The following is a 21452-nucleotide window of genomic DNA, read 5'->3' on the forward strand; positions in this document are numbered from 1 at the left end:
TATCCAGACTTCTTCATGTAGATTCCATTGGCAAAAATATTCTCCATGTCCCATGCTAAACTGTTGTTGTGTGCTCTTAATCAGAAGCCCCACCTCACTCTAGAGGGGTCTCTGTGCCATTGGTAGATGCAAGTGATCTCTGGACGTGATTTTCAGAAGTGACAAGTGATTCTTGGTGCCTCCATTTTTAACTGTCCAACATGAGACACCTCTGAGGGGCCTGCGTTTCAGAGAACTGGCCCATAGCACTTTCAAAAAATCAGACCTATTGAAGATGTCTCAAATTGGGTACAAAAAAATTAGAACTCAAAATTATGGGTCACTTTTGAAAATCTTGATCTGACCATAGTTAGTTTAAGTTTGCTAAGCAATTTGAAACCCTTTGGATGAAAGGCTTTATAACAACAATACTTAGCACATACAGTCCTCTACCAGCCTTACCCGACAAACTCTTACAACACTCGTGTGAACTATGTAGCTGTTATTATTTGTATTTTACAGATGGAAAAATTGAGGCTGAGACGTTAAAGCAAATATTTTCAAAAGTGGCCTCTAATTTTGAGTGCCAAATTTATGACAAAGGCATGATTTTCAGAGATGCTGAGCACTAGCAACTCCAACTGGGCTCACTACTCAGCACTTACAAAAATCAGCCCTACTGGTAGATGCTAAATTCAGCACTCAAAAACCGATGGCAGTTTTGAAAATTATGGTGTAAATGCCTTGCCCTAGGTTATACAGGGAGATAGGATCAGAGCTGGCATTACACCTCAGGAGATACTGGATTGCAAATGCCAAACTCAATCCAGCAGATCATGCTCTCATTATACCACTGTGAACTCACTTAAACAGGAGCCTTGATGTTGAATGTAGAAGTCTACTCCTAATGAGAAGTACCGTGGATTTACTAAGATTTGAACTAGAAAGAAGATTTCACAGACATGTAGACACTGTGGCGATTATCAAAATAACCTGCAAATTATAAAATACAAGATGCTGATCCTTTCTGCTATCCACCATATGCAGTGGTACTGCAAAGGTGCAGCTGTGCTCAGAGGCCTCTGAATCCACACAGGGATGGAGCAGGATCTGGGTCTAAGGAACTAAGAAGTGTTCCAACTTTGTAATGCAGTGGAAATGTGGAGTGGTAGGCTTGGGCACAGAAAGGCTTATCAGCCTATAGCTTTACAGTTTCTATTTAGCATTCAATAGGTAAATGCAAGTGAAATTTGTTTTCCTTTTAAGATGATACATTTAGCTCTAGTGCTGTAAACATTTACATTTATACTATAGAGCAGGGGTGGCCAACCTGTGGTTCTGGAGCCACATGCGGCTCTTCAGAAGTTAATATGCGGCTCCTTGTATAGGCACCGACTCTGGGGCTGGAGCTACAGGCGCCAACTTTCCAATGTGCTGGGGGATGCTCACTGCTCAACCCCTGGCTATACCACAGGCCCTGCCCTGATTCCACCCCTTCCCGCCCCCTCCTCTGAGCCTGCCGGGCCCTCGCTTCTTCCCCTCCCCCCCAGAGCCTCCTGCACGCCACAAAACAGCTGATCGGGAGGTGTGGAGAGGGAGGGGGGAGGTGCTGATCAGCGGGGCTGCCGGTGGGTGGGAGGTGCTGGGAGCGGGGAGGGCTGCTGACGTATTACGGTGGCTCTTTGGCAATGTACATTGGTAAATTCTGGCTCCTTCTCAGGCTCAGGTTGGCTACCCCTGCTACAGAGGTTGTCCAGCTATGATCAGTGCTTTGTTATTCTTAAATTCAGTCATTAAATCATAAATAGATTTCTGTACATATCCAGCTTTCAATAAAATTAATTGTGGTTCTTCCTCCCCGAGGACACAAATATACTGGACATTTATGATCTATTTGATGTCACCCATTAATTATAAGACTCTAAAGGGTGTGAAAAGGCATGCTTTCAAGGTGGATGCTTGATTTAGTGGCTTGATTACAGAATCCACTATAACATTTTTTCTGTGCTTTAATGGTCTGTCTGTTTTTCTGAGTATTGTCTCAGACTACTTGATTACCTACCAGAGATCACCTTCTGTTCTCAGCTACACTGGTGGATATTCCGAGTAACTACATTGCCTTCCATGAAGTCTCTCGGTATTACGATGGTGTAAAAGACAGCAGGATTTGGCCCTTGGGCATATACTCATCTGTCTCTATTGTTTCCTACAGATACAATGAATGGTCAAAGAGAATGTGACAGGCCTCAGCCATCTGTTCCCACCGTCTCCTCCTCATTGCACGACAGAGAGGGATTTTTAAAAGGATGTCTCAGTTCACAAGATATTAGTTCCTTCAAATGTCAAAAAGCAGGCTGGTCCAATTAATAGATTATAGGGCTGGCAGGAACCACTGTAATCACCTTATCTGACCTCCTGCATAACACCGGCCATAGGAATTCTCTAAATTAATTCCTATTTGAACTAGAGCAGATCTTTTAGCTAAATATCCTTGTCTTTTGATTTTTAAACAGTTTGGGTGATTTTTACTGCTTTTAAGGTGTCAGAAAGTACTAAGAAGTCTTTAAATATCTTAGCGTTCTGCCTGTGAGCTGTGTCTACTCCTGCATGTATTTGCTACAGAACCACTGATAGATGGAACACAATAGGTTTACAGAGCAATGGGGTGGACAAAAAGAGACTAACACGTCTCAATGTATACACAAAACCTTTTGCCTGTACATCAGCACTGGGCATTTAAGCACACAAGGAAAACTTCTGGCTCTTGGGTGAATTATGAAAAAAAAATATTAGAAGTACTATCCCTTCCTTTGCCATAAAATAGAAAAATAAACATTGGTCTGTCTACCTAGGCATTCCAGAAGATTGAAATATTTGGGAATTCACATCTTGTTCTCCAGGAAAGACTTATTTAAAGTACAAGTTGTGCTTTCACTGTCTAAGACAGAATATAGCGTATGTCGAAGTGTAGAAACTTGCTTTTGTTAAGCAGCAAGAAAATGGTGTTTATAGGGGGCAAAATCCCCAGCTGCTCCTTACAAATTTTACACATATGCAAGAAGTGGGTGGCAGTGGGAGGGAGAATAGCAAGGCCATACCTAATTTTAGGTGCTAGTCCCATGATGCAGAGCTGCCATATGTTAAAGGTGAAACAAAGTAGGAAGACAGAGGAGATTAACTGGAGTAGGTTGCTCTGGAAGAAAATTAATGTCCTTTTCTATGTTGTTCTTCCACTATGATTCTTCCCAAACAACAGCAACTAATGGGATATTACATGGCATCAAAATACAGACTGCCAATGAAAGCATGTATTGTCTCACAGGCTGTACTGAGGGAATGCTGACTCTCCCCTGAAGTCTTTTACTGCCAGATCATATGACTGCGTCAAATTATGCCCTGATTTACATTAGTTACAATGCCCAATTAGGTCAATGGGGATTGCATCTGAAGAACATCTGGGCAGAATTTGTCCCATGTGTCTAACTATCAAGAGTGGTTCAAAGTGAACTTGCTCTTATCAAGATGAAATGTATTTCCATATGAATGTCTCCCAACTGATCACTATATACGCATTTCTGAATGCGTGTGATGGCTCCCATGAGATCACATGAACTGCGCCCAAGGCCCTGGGTTTTAGAGAGGAAACTCCCATGGGGGAATTATAAATCCTTTTGGAATCTGAGTAATTGGATTTCTCATGCTCATAACTAGATTGATGCAGAATCACGTCCTGCACAGGATTTTTTATTCCCCGCAACAGTGTCAATGTGTCAGATAATCTTGTTCCTCAGCAGTTCAGCCTAAGTCACCTGGGGTCTGAATTGCAGCGAGGCCTGTGAGAGAAGCATGCCTGCATCTGTAACTTTCACTCTATGCATCCAAAGAAGCGAGGTTTTTACTCACGAAAGCTTATGCCCAAATAAATCTGTTAGTCTTTAAGGTGCCACCAGACTCCTTGTTGTTTTTATCCATACTCCTGCTTCTCGCCAAATAGCATCAATTGCTGCACTGCTTTTAGATTGTAGTGCAGAGACGCAGTTGGATGCCACCTCCTCTCTGCAGGTGATCAATTCAGTATACACCGTAAACGGCAGATGACAGGCACAATTTTTAAAAGCCCAAATCATCATCTCCTAAGTACCAGAAGATCTGAAGATATGCCATGAATTCAGAAAAGAAAGAAAAAGAAAAAAAAGAGAAGGTATTTAGAACCGTTTTACGTATGTGCCAACCAGGTTGGAAACTTCTTATGGGATTGCTTTTAAAAATGCCTGTGTTTACGTGCCTTAGAGAGCTCTGAACCTTTATCAGTTGGGAAGAAAAGGCAATTCCCTTCTCCTTCCACAGCACTGAGAGGAGAAATATGGACCTAATCGAATAGAAGGGAAAACTGTTTTCAATACCTAATTCTGTATTCTGTTAGGTAGGAAACTCCCAAATGCTCCTGAAGTGCTCTTGGCTGCTAAGACACATGGGCCAAAGCATCAACTAAGCGTCACCTAGAGTAAGTTGGTAAAACTTTTCAGAAACCACTGGTCCAAATTCATGGATGTAGGTTACATCATTGCTTACATATCAGGTTAAATTGGTCAGAAAATGAGTGTAAGTGGCAAAGCAGTGCAATTTGTACCAGCGGTTATGAAAAATGAGTGCTGCTTACATGACTTGTTGATTGTAGCAGGAAGGTAAGAGATAAAATTAAACTTTCCCTTCACATTACTTTAAGTTGCATCTTCAGACCCTGTTGGGACCAAGTTCAGCCCTCACTGACATCAGTTGGAGGCATACCCACATATGTCAGGGACCCTATCTGATCCCCACTCACCACTCCATTGGTAGGATTTATATTCATTTTAGACCCCTGAAAGTCAAGTCAGTGCAAATTATGCTCACTTTTTCCACCAGCGTACTAGTGGGTAACTCACAGCACCATTTACATCACTTCTGAACTTTTCCCGGCAACTACATACCCCACAGACATGGCCTTACTGCCCATAACAGCTTTAGCTGCAATCATGAGGCACTACTGCAGTTTGAAAGGTAATTTCTCCATGCTTGCTAGTGCTTGACCATTGGATGCTTAACAACATAGCTGATCAAAAATGAATAAACGAGGTACTAAAGTGCCCTAATGGAGGAGATTAAAAAAATTCTCAAACATTTTATTCATGTTCCAGCTCTAACTCTCAATGATAGGAATACAAAAACGTTTCACCCATAAAGAATGCATCCATGTAAATGTTTTATTCATGTCAGTTATTCATATAAGTGGGTTTCACTGTAGTATGTAACACAAGCCAGCTGGTTTACTTCTTTTAAACTCTGATTTCTCATACACTTCATACTGTTTCACCCCCCTTCAAAGATATTTATAGAAATTTCACAGCAAGCTACCTCAATCTTATGTGATATTCAGCTCCTGTCCTGGAGTGAGTTTATTGCATGAGATAGAATTAAGAGCCCCAACTACCTGACAGCCAAATAAAGTATCTTGCATGTGAAGCAGCTTATTAATGAAAAAATAATTATCTTTAGCAAACTGTAAAATCTTAATTAATTCAAACATAGTCATTGCAGTTTCTGTTCACTCCACAGCTTTACGACATGTTAAGAAGATGACGGAATTCGAATTTAAGGTGAGTTTACATGTGGCAACATTTGGGGAATTACAACGGTCATGACAACCAAGCCACTTTTCAATGCCTGGTTGTACCCACTGGAATGGTAAAATAGCTCTGAGTACCTCAAGTCTTTGGCTGTTCTAAATACCAAAGAGAAAGAAAGGATTGAAATTCACAGCCAAACAGTACAAGAGGGCTACAGAATTAGTGCTAGTGCTCTAAGTACCAAGCATAATCCCTATTTAAACATACAACAATTAGATTAAATCCTACTGAACAGGATCAGCTGATTAGAAGCACCTCAGGGTATGTTCCTTCCAGAAAAGGATACCTTTTAACCTTATGTAAACTCTTCTGGAAATTTGTACCACACTTTGTTAGAGGTAGGGGACTTCTGTGGCACTTGCTTCTTGCTGTGAATAGTTATCTTGCAGATTGACTTTACACAAAGGGCTTCACCATTCTCTTATAAGGCTGTCCTGCAAAGAGCCAGTTTTGGACAGGCTTGCACTCCGTGCAAGCTCCTTGGAGCCAATGGTGTAAGCAAAGTCTGACTTTGTCCACAAGAAACAATATCCAATTACATCTGGAGCAAGAACCTTTGCACCACTTTAATCCCGGGGGTGGGGCGAGCTCTCGAGAGCGAGAGGTCTCAGACAGTGGTCATGCAGGGGAACTCTGCACTCTTTCCCTTCACATATCCAGGAGGGTGTCTCTATGCTAATCTTGCAAAGGCTGATGTGGACAATGGAGTCTGGGATATGCCACAGGGGGTTGTGATGACAGAGATCCAGAGACCCTAGCATCCTGGGTAAGGACTGTACTAAGAAACAGCTGCCATTGTTGATTTCTAGATAAGGATTGGAAGTGTGGAAAACCTCATGAGAAAGCCTGTTCTTGTGAAATTTCCAGCCCAAATTTTGCACACTCAACAGGTGAGGCTGGTATGGAAAGCAGCTGAACAGCTGAGGCTTTTTCTTTGCTGAACTCCCGCCACGGGAAGTTCATCCTCTACTGATCTGCACCTTATTGCCACCTCAGCAAAAGGAGCTTCAAAGTGCAGCTCTCAACAGAATCCTCTCAAGCACATTCAGCAGGTCCAGCATTCCATGGCGGCAGCAGGATAAACGAGAAACTGCATTTGTGACTTTCTACTGGTCACAGAACCCAAATGAAAAGAAATGAGATGAACAGTGAAATGTGACATTTCTTCCACTGTGTGAGACCAGTTATTTTGTTGCTATTATAGATATTTAAGCAACCATGGATTTTGCCAACTGGTACAGCTGTTGTCATTTCCTTGGGCCCCAGGTTTGGCTTTCAGTCACACTGGTATAAATGCAGGGTAACAAGACTGTAGCAAGTGGAGCAAGGACCTCAGATTTACACAGAACAGAACCTAGCTTATCGCAAGGTAAAAAGCGCTTCAGCCTGACCGACCGAGCAAACCAACCAACTCTTTTATAGGCCAAAAGTGGCAATACCCTATTTTCAATGTTTCACTTAAAAATCAATTTACGTACATCTTCACAAAATGAGTCTTTTACTTTATCGGTTTTATTTCCGGAAACTGCAGAGGATGTAAAATTGTATTGGAAAACACTACTTGTTTTAATTTCCTAAGTTATTTCTTCACAACATTCCTTGGTATACATCTCCTGCGGTAACCTACATCAGTCTGAAAATAATCAGCATATTAAACACAATGGCTCAAGCAGCCCTTGAGTGCTGCAGCCTATATGGTATGTTCTGAATCACTGTCAGAATACTGTGTCAGCTTTAATATATCTAGCTGCAGGCACCAGCGATGAGTTAAAGACAGTGTAGCAATAAGAAAAAAAAAGTTCCTGCTTTTGCTGGCTGGCACAGAAACTTAAATACACTACTTTACATATGCCTTCCACAATGGTCCAGGGGAAAATCAATTTCACCCCACTGCAGAGGCCTCACTCACCACCCTCTTCATCTCCTATGTGCCTTTGTGGAAGTCCTCTCCACAAGCAAAATAATGTGTGCCTAATCACTCATAGGAATTGAACAATTTGCCAGATTAGGCAGCTAGCAGAAGCAGCACATGATTAAGATTCACCGGTTATTAATTTAACAATGTAAACAGAGTTCTCACTTTTTGTTTGGGTACGCAAGTCAGATACTTTATTTTCTCTCACAATTGCGCAGAGGGAGAGAGCTAAGCAGGTCTCTCTCTACAGGTAAACAATTACAGCAAACCTTTATACCTTTCATTACAGATAATAATAAGCAACAGCTGCATTTTGTTTATACATAGGCCATCTTTATATCTTATTTTTCTCACTTGTTTTGACTCTAGCCTACATACAATATTTTCTACACATTATCTACACAAGGTCGCAACAACTTCTCACACAATTCTTTCCCACTCGCCTCACACAATCCTCGCTTCTACAAATCTCGCGTTATTAGGGTTACAGTTAGCCTGACCCTTGCTACCGAACAATCATGCATTGCATCCCCTTCCTGTCAGTTCCTTCTCTGCTTCCACAGTACTGAATGGGCACCAACCATACTTTTAGCTGACTGTTCTCCTAACTGGTAAGAGGCAAGATCATGTTGCTGTGTGAATGAGCCCTTAATATTAACACAGCTGTGTTTCACCCACCTGATGGGAGAATAATATGCTAACTTAAATCACTTCCTGACAAAGTCTGACACACACACACACACACACACACACACACACTAAACTGTTTGCTTTTCCTAGATTTTTCCAGTAGGATCAGAGAACTCAGCTAAAACATAATCTTGCTCTCACTCACTGAGAAATCAAGTGGAAAGGCTTCTACTGACCTTTCCGATCACAAGGAGGCATCTCAGCTGATTAGCTCAGGAAGGCAAGGGAAATACAACACAACTTGCCCCCATATGCCCGTTTCTAGATAAGATGGTTCATACGTGAACAGCAGCCTCGACAGGCTTAGGTAGAATAACAAATTTCTATCCAGCTTCAATGAAAAGTTTATAAATATGAACAAAATGCGATGGATAGGGAATTGCAAGTCTAAGTCCAACTAAAGCTGGCTTCGAGCGTGTTTGAGATTTGAGTCCAGTGTGTACACAGTACCGGTTCAAAAGCGTCGATCTGAATTGTGCAACTCTCACTCAGATTGGGGAACATCATACTAGTTGTCAATGGGTGTGGAGAATGAGTAAGTGGTAATTACCACGAATAAGGGTTGCACAGGTGGGGCCACTATGCTTTGCACAGTAAATAAATGGATTCTATCCCAGTATGATGAATATAGTAAGAATACTGGGCTTGATCCTGTCAGGTACTAAGCACTCTGGCCCTCACCCAGCAGAGCACTTAAGTATGTACTTAACTTTAGGCACATGAATAGTTCCATTATACAATGGGCCTACTCATGGGCTTAACGTTAACCACATGCTTAAGTGCTCGGCTGGATCAGGACCAGAGTACTTAGCACTTTGCAGATATACAGTATTTTCTCATTTGGGTCAGGATTAAGAGCAATTTGCCTGTCCTATAAAATAAGAGGTACAGAACTGAAATGTGGATGAATAGCAATGATTTAAATGAAAGAGGACATCACACAACTTTATGTTCATATTACTGCCCATTTGAATTCCCTCAGAAGTAACAATTCAATTTTCAAGACCACTCTAGTCTAAAAGAAGGTGAACTGGATCCTGTTCCGTGATGAGGCTGCTTTGTGCCACTCCAGCAACACACAGGAGCCTGAGAGCCAACGTAACTGATTACACAGAGACTCTTCTAGGCAAGGGAATCTGGAGGCACTATATCCTGCTCGGATACCTAGGAACTTCACTGATCCTAAGGTTTCTTTACCTTAAACCAAATTACATGCATCAGTATCTCACTTCGTGCAGGTAGTGAATAGATAAAACTGAGTTTTTACTTTGGGGGGCAAATGTTGCTCCCATTAAAATCAATGAAACTCTGGCTACTAACTTCAACAGAAGCAGGATCAGATCTTAATTCAGGTAGGTCAACAATAAAATATTCATAGACACAAGCAGCATATTACACGTTGCTCTCCACAGGCCATATCTGACACGTGACCATTCCCTGCTGTTTGACTTTACAGCATTTTAGAGAATAATGAAAATAAAGTTGTAAGGGATACCTGATATTAACTAAATAAACAGTTACTAGAGATGGGCCTGGGGATGAGAAGTTTGCATCTAAAACTGGATCTGAAGTCTTACAGAGTGCAGGGGTATTTGGATGCTCGGTTCTCATTCAGACTCAACATAACATTAACTCAACTGTTTCATAATAATGCTAACTTTGCTTGCTAGTGTCTTCCACTGAAGGATCTCAAAACACTTTGCAAAGATAAATCAAACTCACAAACCCCTGCTGGCAGGCAAGAAGGTCTTAAATAATCAGCCTTAACATGATCTTTCACAACAAAAAGCAGACCTTTATATATTAGGGTACAAACAACAAGATAAAGCCCACTTTAACATCAGTGGACATCTTTCCATTAACATCGATGGGCTATGGCTCAGGTTCAGACGGTTTATAATCATGTTGGTAACCTAGATCTATAAGGTATTTTGTGATTCTTTGTCTGTGCCATGCAACTGTATATGTATCACATTGGATACTTTCGCCTTAAGTTTAAAGATATTATCACCTTTCTTTCACTTGTTGAAAATATTGCACTTGCACTACTAACTTTTTTCTTTTAGTCTTTCAGAAAAAAATTATTAAGGAAATCCTTTAATTAAGAAAACCCCAAGAGCACATGACAAAAAGGGCCTGATCTTAATGCTTTGTATTTTCTAGTCTTCCCCCTGAGGGTGACTACTTTTAAAGCTTTGTAGAGCATGTCATTGTAATTTATACCGCGTTTTATTGTAACGTCTCAATGTCACCTCTCCTCTAGTCTTAGGAGGGTTGTCTGAAAATTCATTCAACTGCAGGTGACATTGGGCCATACAGATTTTTCCTTAATCTTATTTTTGGTGACATAAGAAGTTTGTTTGCTAATATAACATCTACGCTATACTGCACACGCTGAAATGATGATGCATTATTGACTAACATAATGAATAGATTTAACTAACCAGTAATCACCAGGAGCACAGTTTTTTTTCCAATCTCCTCTCATCTTTGGTAACACTAATACAATGGAGATGACAAGCACCTTGGCCGTTGAGACAATGGTAGTTATACTATACACAGAGCAGAACATGACAGTGAGGAGACAGCCATATATGTATTTTTCTTAAAATAATAGAAATTGAATCAGATTATTTCTTTTTCTTTGGCTTAAAATACTCGAGATGCATACAGACAGCAGAAGTTTTTCGTATAGCTAAAATATTTGCATTGACAAGCACTGAAACGCACAAAGAATCTGACAAAAGATCTTGGTAACCGGCCCAATTTCAATGGCAATATTCACTGAGTAAGGGTAGGCTAACCTAAAGGCAGTGAAAATTTGACTTGTCAGAACTTAGTTATTTTAAGTTAGCGACCCTATGATTAACATCTTAAGTGTAAGGCATAGCAAGTAATAACTTCTCTTTTAAATCAATGGGCGGAAACTTGGGAGTCTCTTGCTTACTTTATAATTATGATGAAATGCCTACCACTCTGCTCCTTCAATCCATTACAATAGAAAGAACAACTTAATTCCAGATACAAAGCTGGCTACAAAGTCCATTTTCTACAAAACAAGAACATGACTTTCTGACACACCAAGGATGGTTTTAGATATAGTCTGAATGGGCAGCTACAGAGGGTAATCACATTGTAAAAGACATTCTGCTGGGCCTAGTTACAAAGAGAAACTAGCATGTTATTCCTTTTCCTGGTGCAGGTTTCTGGGTGAAAAGATTGCAGATGGAAGTTGATTAGGTTTAGTCAGTGTCTGTCAGCATCTAGGCTCTTTAACACTTGTCTGGATACAAAGAAAAACTGATTAGTTTTGTACCAAGCTAGCCAGTACTCCTTCACAGCAAGTTCTTGACGAAGCACACGATACAGAAGGTAACTGACTGGTCTACACAGTGGATCGAAGCCTTTACACACAGAAGAGATTGCAGAAGGAAACTGATTAGCATCCTATTCATTTTCCTCTGCTTTCTGCACGTGCAAAGCTTTCTGACCTTATAGAAACAGTGATGGGTGCCAATATGCATAGACGACATAGGACAAAATGTTAAAGGAAGACAAAAAGAGCAAAAAGGGAGGGGAGAGGGGAAAAAAGAATAGAAATGCTAAAGAGGAAACCATAAAAAGAGATGAAAAAAATGTATTACTGGGAGGTGCTCAGATACTATCTGCTCAGAATAGAAAAAAATGATGAACAGACACCAAGCTGTGTCCCTGAGTTGTCTGGCTGGCTGCCCAGGAAAAACTGCAGACAGTACAAAGGATTCTGGGGTTTTGCTTAAGTAATGTATGGGGCACAGGTGCCATATCCCAGATTCAACAAAGGTGTCAGTGCATCTAGAGAGCCCTAAGGTTTCTGTATTACTATGGGAAGAACTCCTAGGGTCGGAGCCAGAGCTACATCTCCCAAATCACTGAGTACTGTCTGATGTTTCCCCAGCACTGAGGCTCCCAACCAGTTTTAACACTGATTTTTTCATTTTAGCATTTGAATGTTCAGGCCCATGGACTTTTTAGGGGTTGGGATTTTCCCATCCCTATTGGCAACATTGAAAGGATCAAAGACTTTTGAAGTAACCAAAACAAGATGAGGTTGGAAGTTAGTCACCTGACTACCAGTGAATTTCAATAGGATTTGGGTACCTAATTCCCTTAGAATTCTTTGAAAAGCCCAGTCTCATTATATACGTTTGTCCCTAAGAAAATCTATAAATGATGTCACTAACAAGCTGTATATAAGAGAGATGATGTTTCTTGTCGTGTTACTGATTTAAAAGTTCCTCCTAGAAAGTTTAGAGCTGTTTTACCCCCTGATTATTTGAATCTCTCCCTATCATCCTCCAGATGTGATAGAAACTGCTTACATAGCTTTGATGCCAGTACTCACTTGATAAAGTACTTGATTCCATCTGCTGTGTAAGCTTCTTCCCATCCATAAGGTAAGCCTAAAATGAAATAAAGAAATAAAATTACTCTCAAAGCTCGGAAGACACCAAGAAATTACATTTTGGTATGGTAATGATTAGAATACTATAGCCTTCAATCGGGGCATACAAATATGACTTTCAAAAGCCTGTTATTGTTATTTATTATTATAAAAAAACCTAATACTTATGTCCAATGAAGCATAATGGTTTTAAACTATGTCACAAAAGTATTACCCGTTAGCCAAAACCTTAATCATTATTAGTCTTGTTTGCAAGTAAACTGATAGTCTGGTAGAATTTTAGGGTCTGATTCTTAACAGGCTCGAACTTTGTGTTATCACCTACACCTAGGCAAAGACGGTGTAAAAACAACGACTCTGATTTGCTAGTGTTTTACACCTACTTTGCACAGGTGTAAATGACTCCAGCAGGCAAGAAGCTGAGCAGAATCAGGCTTTTTGTGGCCTTTACAACCCTGAATGTAACTCCTTGGAAATTTACTCGCAAACCTTTCTGAGACACTAAGAGCTAGCTTCAGAGAAAATGTATAGATGTTTCCATGCTAAGTACAATTTACAAAGTGCTACATGGGGTTTTCAGATGTGTGACTTCAACTAAAGTCAATGGGAGTCACGGACTTAATGCCATAGCACTTAACATAGCGAAAGAAAACTTCTGAGAAGATGGAGTTGTTATATATAGTAACTAAGCTACCTGCTCTTTTCTCCACAGGTAATTATTAGAAGCACTACTTTCTGAGACAGAACCTTGGCTATACACACTGGGTTTTATTTTGAATGTGACCCTGTGTGAAAGACTGTTGATGTGGTGGCACTGGGTGATATGTTTCAGGAAAGCCTTTCAACTTGACTTTTACCTGTGCTTGCTAGACTTCTCTTTTTCTCTTTGAAAATTCAGTGGAAAAAGGATAAGTTAAGAAAAAAAATGTCATAGGAGTAGATGATGTGGATTAAAGCCAGGATCACGCTCTTAGTAGACGGTGAAAAATGCTGGAGAAAGTAGCAAAAGTCAGTATGCAAAGGTGATCCTGCATTTGAGCAGTAGTTTATAATAACTTAGATAAATCAAAGTGTAAGGACCTGAGAAACAACCCTTTGGAGACTGGAGGCATACAGACATGCATGTATATTGTTCTGTGTGTGCTTTGATTTGGAAGGCATCTGGAATCTCAGTGAGCTAGGAGTTAAAATGTTTTTGTTCAAGCCCCACTGTATCTCAAAAAGCAGCTCATCAGAACTATCTGTGAGCTTGCTGGATTGCACACAGCATACAGTCTCTGAGAAATTCTCCATACCAAGGCAGGCCCCAAGAGCACAGGCAGTAGAAACACGTCCAGCTTCCTTCCTCCCACGAGCCTACCCAGGACAGCAACCCAACGGGATCTCTAGCTTTGTCATGCCTTCATTCCAAAAGCTTCCAGTGTTTCTGCTTAGCTATCTGGGATGGGAAGCCACCCAACCTCTCCTGTTGGAGCTGATCCACGTTGTATAAATAACTATTCTTTGGGGGGTGGACGGAGAGAAAGACTCTACTGCCTGATGTTTTGGGCACTCACCTGGGATACAGGAAATGCAGGTTCAAGGCCATGCTCTGAATCAGGCAGATCAGAGACTTGAACCTGGGTCTCCCATACCCCAGGTGAGAGTGCACGCACTCGCTCTTTTGCAGAAATGTCATCCTGGACCTGAGAAACCTTCCTGACAAAAACAATAAAAGTTTCCATTTAAAGTTCTGGTTTTGACAAATCAGAATTTTCCTATAAAAAATTGTCAACCAGCTCTAGCCTTTAGTTCTCAGACAGGACCAGAGTTCTTTGCAGCTGCAGAGCCACTGCTTTCAAAGGGTGTACTGGGGCTGCAGGTGTAAATGATTGTTTGGACATATCTGAGGCCCAAATGCAACTAACAGAACACAACTGAAAAATAACAAGGTGTGCCACTGGCAGGGCAGAAACTACAGAGCTGGTGAAGAGGAGGCCTGAGTTGGCATATGCTGAACAACCCGTGGCCTCAGTGCTATTTAGGAGAGCTTTAACTAAAGAAAAGTTCTGATGGACATTTTCAATGGCAGTATCTTGTTGGGTGATCCCGGGGACAGGTGTTATCCTTCCCTCAGTAGATTGTTGGACCATCTTTTCGTGCTGTGGCTCTGGGGGAGTTGGCTGGGATGCAGTGGCCGGAGTATTTGTGCAGCCGGAGCTGGAGTACGTGGTGTTTCTGCATTCAGAGCAGAGATGGGGTGTCGGCAACATAGACTGGTAGAGTTTGACTCCTCCGGTGTGAGATGCAAGTACTTGATGCAACTTACATTTCTTCTGCGTCTCAAAAGGCAAGTCACAGAGGGCACACCGGAAGGCGATCCGTTTGCTATGGATTTTTTTGAGGTGTCTGCTGAGACTGCCAAGGTACTGGAATCCTCAGACCAGATAGCAGAAGGGGCAGAGGAGCATGTCTGTAGGGAGGGGATACTGGAGGTAGATGCAATCGTTCTCCTTTTCTTCTCCCTCTGCTGGATGGGCTTCAGTCGTATCAGTGGACTTGCTAGATGGTTCTTCTTGATCTGGGAGAGTAGTATAGAGAAGTCCAGCGGGGCAAGCATCTAGTGAGGTGTTGAGATCCCGCTGAGGAGAGGCCGGTCTCTGAGGAGAGGCTGGTCCCACTTGCTGAGGTACCTTCTTGTACAGTAGGACAACCACCATCATCAGGATCCTGGGAAATAGAGGAGATGGAAGAAGTTCTCCTTGTAGCATCCTTCTCCTGAAGAGCGGTCGAGATGATGTTTGTCCTGGCTGTGATGTCGCAGAAGGCCGTCCTTGAGGTGCAAGATCTCCCTGTAGCAGCATCTCCATGGGTTTTCTTCGAGGAAGCGCTGCTTGTCCCATTGATGCTGCTCATCTGCGACATCCTGGAAGAGCTGAGGATCTTCTTAGAGGCTGTTCCCCCATGGGCGTTCCGTGAAGCAGCAGCGGTCTGAGCAGCAGTTGAAAATTTCTGTAGAATCAGCAAGGGAGCTATCATCTTCTCGGTCTATCCTGGAACCTCCGAAGCAGCATGAAGGTTTTCTTTTGAAGCAGTAGAATCCATCTTCAAAGCAGTAGTCTTCTTCAGAATAGGAGGTCGAGTCTTCTAGAAGGTGTAGTTTCTGCCTCAGTAATTAAACTGATAAGAACAGATACTACACTTGATTTTCCAGTCTTGATTGTGTTTCCTTATGTAGAAAAGTGCCTAGTTTCACGGGGCAGTCATCATGACCTAAAAATAGCTAAGTAATGCAGCTCTTTTCAAATAAATTAATTTAAAAAAAGATTTTTTAAAATGTTTTCAAAATAGAGATGCAATAGAATTGCTGATCAGATGTACACGCAGGATACCAAACTAAGTTCTTATTCAGTTTATGCTCAGGCAAAACTGCCACTGATTTGCCTGAATAAGGGCTAAAGACAACAGATCTAGGCCCAAGAAGTCCCATTTTTCATATATTCTGACACATTTTCCCAATGGGAGTAAGGGGCAGAGTCTGTCCCTTAAGTCACAATTCAGCAAACCACTTAAGCACATGCTCAACTTTAAACATGCGAGTAGTTCCACTGTGGTCAAGTCTAGATTGGGGCTTTCGTGAATAGCATCTTAGGCACAAAATAGTCTTATGTATATAGGTGGGAAGTCTGTGTTCCATTATGGGATTTGGATGTCCTAAACAGGGTCTTACATTTGAAAACTGAAGGGCTCAGTGATGCAAGGCCCTGAACACTTTGGCTTCATCCAGGAAAATTCTTAAGCTCATGCTTAACTTTAAGCACATGAGCAGTCCCGTTGACAATCTGATAGAGGATTTTTATGCAGAGCTTGTGGAGTTCTTTCTATGGCCTACTGCTGAATGAGAATTAAAATAAAAAATAAAACGCAATGAACGTTAACTGGTGTGTGAATGTTGTTTTATTTCTTACCTTGTGGTTTGGGTACAGTCTAGTGGATTCTAGACACTCATTTAATCATTTGCTGAATGCTTCTGGTGTTCAGTAACTAAAGAGAGGCAATGGCCCCAACCTAGCACCACTTGTCAATTGCTGTATTCATGTGCTTAAAGTTAAGCATATGCTTAAGATCTCTGCTGAATTAGACCACAGTGTTCAGTGCCCTGCCCTCAATTTTCAAATGTGGGGACATTTATAGGTCTTCCAAATCCCATATCTGGACACACCAATTTCCCCTTGGCGCATAAAACTATTTGGTACCAAATTTAATTTACTATTCACAAAGGCCCCAGTCTAGACTTCACTTGACCACAGGGGGGACTACTTACCTGCTTAAAGTTAAGCATGAACTTAAGTGCTTTACTGGATTGTGGGCTAAGGGCCAGACTGTGAACCTCTTACTCCCACTGGTGAGCAGTTACTGTAACAAATAGTCTCACAGAATTCAAAAGGATTCGTCAGGAATAACTGCTCACAAATGGGACTGAAGTGTTCACAATCTAGCTCTAAATCACTAAGGCCCTGGTCCACAGCCCACTGAAGTCAGTGGGAATCTTCATTGACTTCAATGGGCTTTGGGTCAGGGTCTAGACATGCTTAAGTAATTGTCCAGATGCATGATCTTAAAGTATTGTTAATGCGTGTTGGAAAATAGGGCCCTAAGCATCAAATTATTTTCATAAAAGAGGTTTTGAATAGAGCTCATCTCAACATCCACCAATGCATGTGATATATCCATGCATGCTATTATCAGCTGTTATACCTTCTCAACATGACCTATGCATCCAAAATTCATTTGTCAACAAGATTAAAATCTTTGGATCAGATCCTCAGTCCCTGCTCATTCTCCCTTTATGCCATTCTGGCACGGTGGAAGGGAAGAAGAGCTGGGTATTCCATTTGATGGCTCTATGCAACCTGGTTCTGGACCTTGATAACTAATGAGTTATGGGGACATGCCAGCCATACAGCCAGAGTGAAATGTGCTCTGGTGACTCAGGGCTGGCAGAACAGATCCCTAAGGGCTGTACCAGCTGGCATAGCTTGAGGCATGTACCTTATCCTCATGTGTGCCAAGTAGAGGTCAGCATACCTGGGGAACTGGCCATTTATTTTTTGATGCTCTCAGCCATACATATTGTATTGTCTATTGCTAATCCCTGAACTGACAGTAAAAGGTAGGTAGAAAGAAATAGCTTTCAGAAATGAATGTGTTTGTGTGCCACTCCATTCTTTAGGCTCTCTCAAGGGCTCGCCCCAGAAACAACTATGTGTTTTCATCTTATGAATAATGCTCTGCTAAGGGGACATTCCATTCCTATCTTCCACAAATCAAATTCCATTCTAAGGACTGGATCTTCTCTTTTGTTGTTGATTTAGTAAAACAGAGATGGAATCAGTCAAATAAAATCAACAGAAGCTTGTGTTAACTTACAGTATGGCTGGCTTTTCCGCTTGCTTTTCTCTCCACATATTTCGGTTCCTAGAAACTGTGCTTCAGGCTAAATATTTTTTCCTTACTTCTAATGGTCAGGGCTCATGAACATGTCTCACATATCTTCCCACTTCATTTTTCCCATTTCTAACTACAAGTGTTGTTAAGCTCTAGAATAGGCTTCCAAAGGAGGTTGTGAAATCCCCATCACTGAAGGTTTTTAAGAACAGGTTGGACAAACACCTCTCAGGGATGCTCTAGGTTTACTTGGTCCTATCTCTGTGCAGGGGCTGGACTTGACAATTTCTCGAGGTCCCTAGTAGCCCGACATTTCTATGATTAATGATAAGATATTAATTTGATCCAACTGTGTTAGAGAACAATCTCATTCACATCCTATCAGCCAGTTAGACAACTATTGCACAGTTGATAAAGATTGGTATCAAAAAGATACAAAACCTATAAACTCAATGAAAAAAAAACTTTTTGGGGGTGAGGGATGGGGGGAGAGATCTGGATTTGTCAGACCATCTGACAGTGATAAATTTTGAAGTCTTTTATTACCATTTGTAAATTATGAATGTTACATCTAACATTCTCCAATTCACCTTACTCTAATACTGGCCTGGGAATAGCTTGCTGAAGTTAAGTACTCAAAAACAGCAAATTTAAATATATTAATAGCAACTGCTCATCCAGCTGATTTATCTAGTGACATATTAATAATCTGAATAGTACATGACGCTAGTCATCACAGATTGCAGCAGCCCTTTGTTTTCCTAATTTACAAAATGAAGAAATCCACATTTAGACCAAACTCTTGACTACATTAGTATATGCACTAAAGTTCTTCAGCAGTTAGTGGGAGTTACATGCATCTACCCAAGGACTGAATTTGGACCTCTGAATCTCAAAGATTGGTAAAGATGTTGCCTCATAAAATACTGGTTTATTTTTAGAGAAATGTATAAACTTTCAGTGATAATTCTAATGTTCTGAAAAACACCTCTGGAAAACTACTGGAAGAGAATATACAATTCTATTAGCGATAAAATATTGATATGGTAATTTCAGATAAAAGCTTTTCATACTGTAAGATCATAGACAATCTTCATTGCTCTGAACGGTTATTAAAATCAGAAGGGAAAAGCTCAGCTGAGATTCGTTTTTATTCAAGCAAAAATTTAGTGGTGGAAGAAAGAAACAAACACACTACACTGAATATGAGCAATAAAACACCTTCTCTTGCTTAGCTGATGGCAATCAAATGTGTCTAACTAATTATACACAAATAGCTGAAGTCAACAGAGCTTGCCGAGTGTACTTAAAAATAATACTGCTATATTTTAAGGGACGAGCAGAATGCAAATTAACTACCATATTGTTTCTGTCGCCAAACAGAGTTGCTCTCCTTCTGAGATACATGGCATAAGAAATTCAAGCATTTGTTAACAACAGGTTAATGAATATTAAACCCTATTAGCAATTAAAAATACCCCAACCCTTATGCCATTGTAAATGTGTGCGGATTACAAACATATACACTGAGGCAGCTTCTGCTCTGTTACCCCAGTGAAAATCCAGAGTACTTCCAGTAGCTACAATTAGGTGCCAGTACCAGTGCAGCTATACCAACTGCTGGCCACTGACTGCTGAATTGGGACTATCTCTGAGTGAAGATAAGCCCTATGTTAGTGACTGTAAATTCCTTAAGGTCCTGGGGTGAAAGATGCCAGCGAAGTCCAAAGTATTATTAATTATTATTATTTTTGGGACTTGGGACTTGTCTTCACTACCGTGCAGCAGCAGCACCAATGCAGCACGTCTGGCAAAGATATGCTATGTCGACGGGAGAGCACTCTCCCATCGACATAATTACTCTACCTCAACGAGAGGTGGAAGCTATGTTGGCAAGAGAGTGTCTCCCACCAACATACCGCGGTGTAGACACTGCTTTAAGTTGATGTAACTTACGTCACTCGGAGGTGTGTGTGTGTGTGTGTTTTTCCACATCCCTGAGTGATGTAAGTTACATCGACTTAAGCGGTAGTGTAGACAAGCCCTTAGTCTTTAGAGGAAAAAAAAAAATCAAATATTAACATGCTATAATAGGAGGGTAAAGTACATCATGTAAGCATTTTTAGATTGCCATCAATACTTTAGCTTGCATTGTCTTTTAAAGTACCAGGTATTTGTGAAACAGTTGCCAGTTTCAACACGCAGTTCTGGGAAGGATAAGAGCGTAGTAATATTTCCAACAAAGCTGTGGATAGCTGGTGGCGAGTGGTATACCTAAACTCTGCCAGTAAATTGTTCAGTAAAATATAAGCTGTCAGATAGATGCAGAATACTTGTAGTTTGTTGCTTCTTTTTTTTTGATTGGCTCCCGGCAAGCAGGGGAAAGGGGGGAGAGAGAGTCAGGGGTGCACAGCGGGCCCACCACAGTCCCAGACTGCATGCTGGGGGAATCTAGTCACGTAGAATGTTGGGGTTCTTAGGAAATGGCTTGTTTTGAAATGGCATTAGCTTGATTTTTGGCTTATTGTGAAAGTCGGGGTGCTTATTTACCGTGTGAAAGTTGGCAACTGTGATATTCATATATGGAAATTTAAAATGTGATTTTTGAGAGTACTTCCATGGGTGAATTTGAAATTTTCTTTGGGTTAAAGCTATCAGTCTTGTCAAAATGGAGGGGGAGAGGGGAAGCTGGAAGGCAGGGAACACATTCTGTATTGCAGAGTAGCAGAAAAATGAAGTGAAATCTGAATAATCCATAACTGGAGAAACCTAAACATGTATTCCATACACACTAATTCTTAATCTGAGCTCCTAAACTATAAGTCTCATTTGTCCTGTTCTCTCGTGTTCCCTTGATTGCTGTCTCTATCTTGGAATTCAGTAGTCTCCTTTCCTTAGTGGATCCACTTCTCTTGTCACATTCTATTGTGCTATCCACCCACTTCCATCACTGTCAGTGCACAGCCTCACTGACGCATGTGACTGTTAAATATAAGTTTAATTAAAAAGCATTTATTGGCAACTAATCAAAATGACTGGGTCTAAAATTAGAATTGAGCAGAAACTGATTGAGATTTTAACAGTAATAGCATTAAATGATATGCCTTGCTCTCTAAGTAAAACCTTCCTTTCATGCCTGGAGCCTGGAGTGACATTAAATTCAGTGCCTAGGGCTGGAGTGACCCACCTACACTGAAAAGATACAGGCTGTCATTAGAGTTCATTTCATGCCCAGCACACAGCTTAATGGATAATATCAGTTTTTGTTGTTTTTCATTTGATACAAGAATGCAAATCTTTTTTAAAATGCACAAACACAAAATATCCCTGG

At 41.0% G+C, this 21452-nt stretch overlaps 1 protein-coding gene across 1 annotated transcript in view; it reads right to left on the minus strand.

The window, feature by feature from the left end:
* Positions 1 to 21452, minus strand: part of STXBP4 (syntaxin binding protein 4) — a 116664-nt gene that overhangs the window by 15493 nt on the left and 79719 nt on the right. The window contains exon 16 of the mRNA XM_026654605.1: positions 12635 to 12692. Coding sequence (XP_026510390.1) covers positions 12635 to 12692 — 58 coding nt within the window. The remainder of the gene's footprint in view (positions 1 to 12634; positions 12693 to 21452) is intronic.

This window comes from Terrapene carolina, unplaced genomic scaffold (genome assembly GCF_002925995.2).
Source record: "Terrapene carolina triunguis isolate 2854851 unplaced genomic scaffold, T_m_triunguis-2.0 Scaffold192, whole genome shotgun sequence".
In the NCBI taxonomy this organism is placed as follows: domain Eukaryota; kingdom Metazoa; phylum Chordata; order Testudines; family Emydidae; genus Terrapene; species Terrapene triunguis.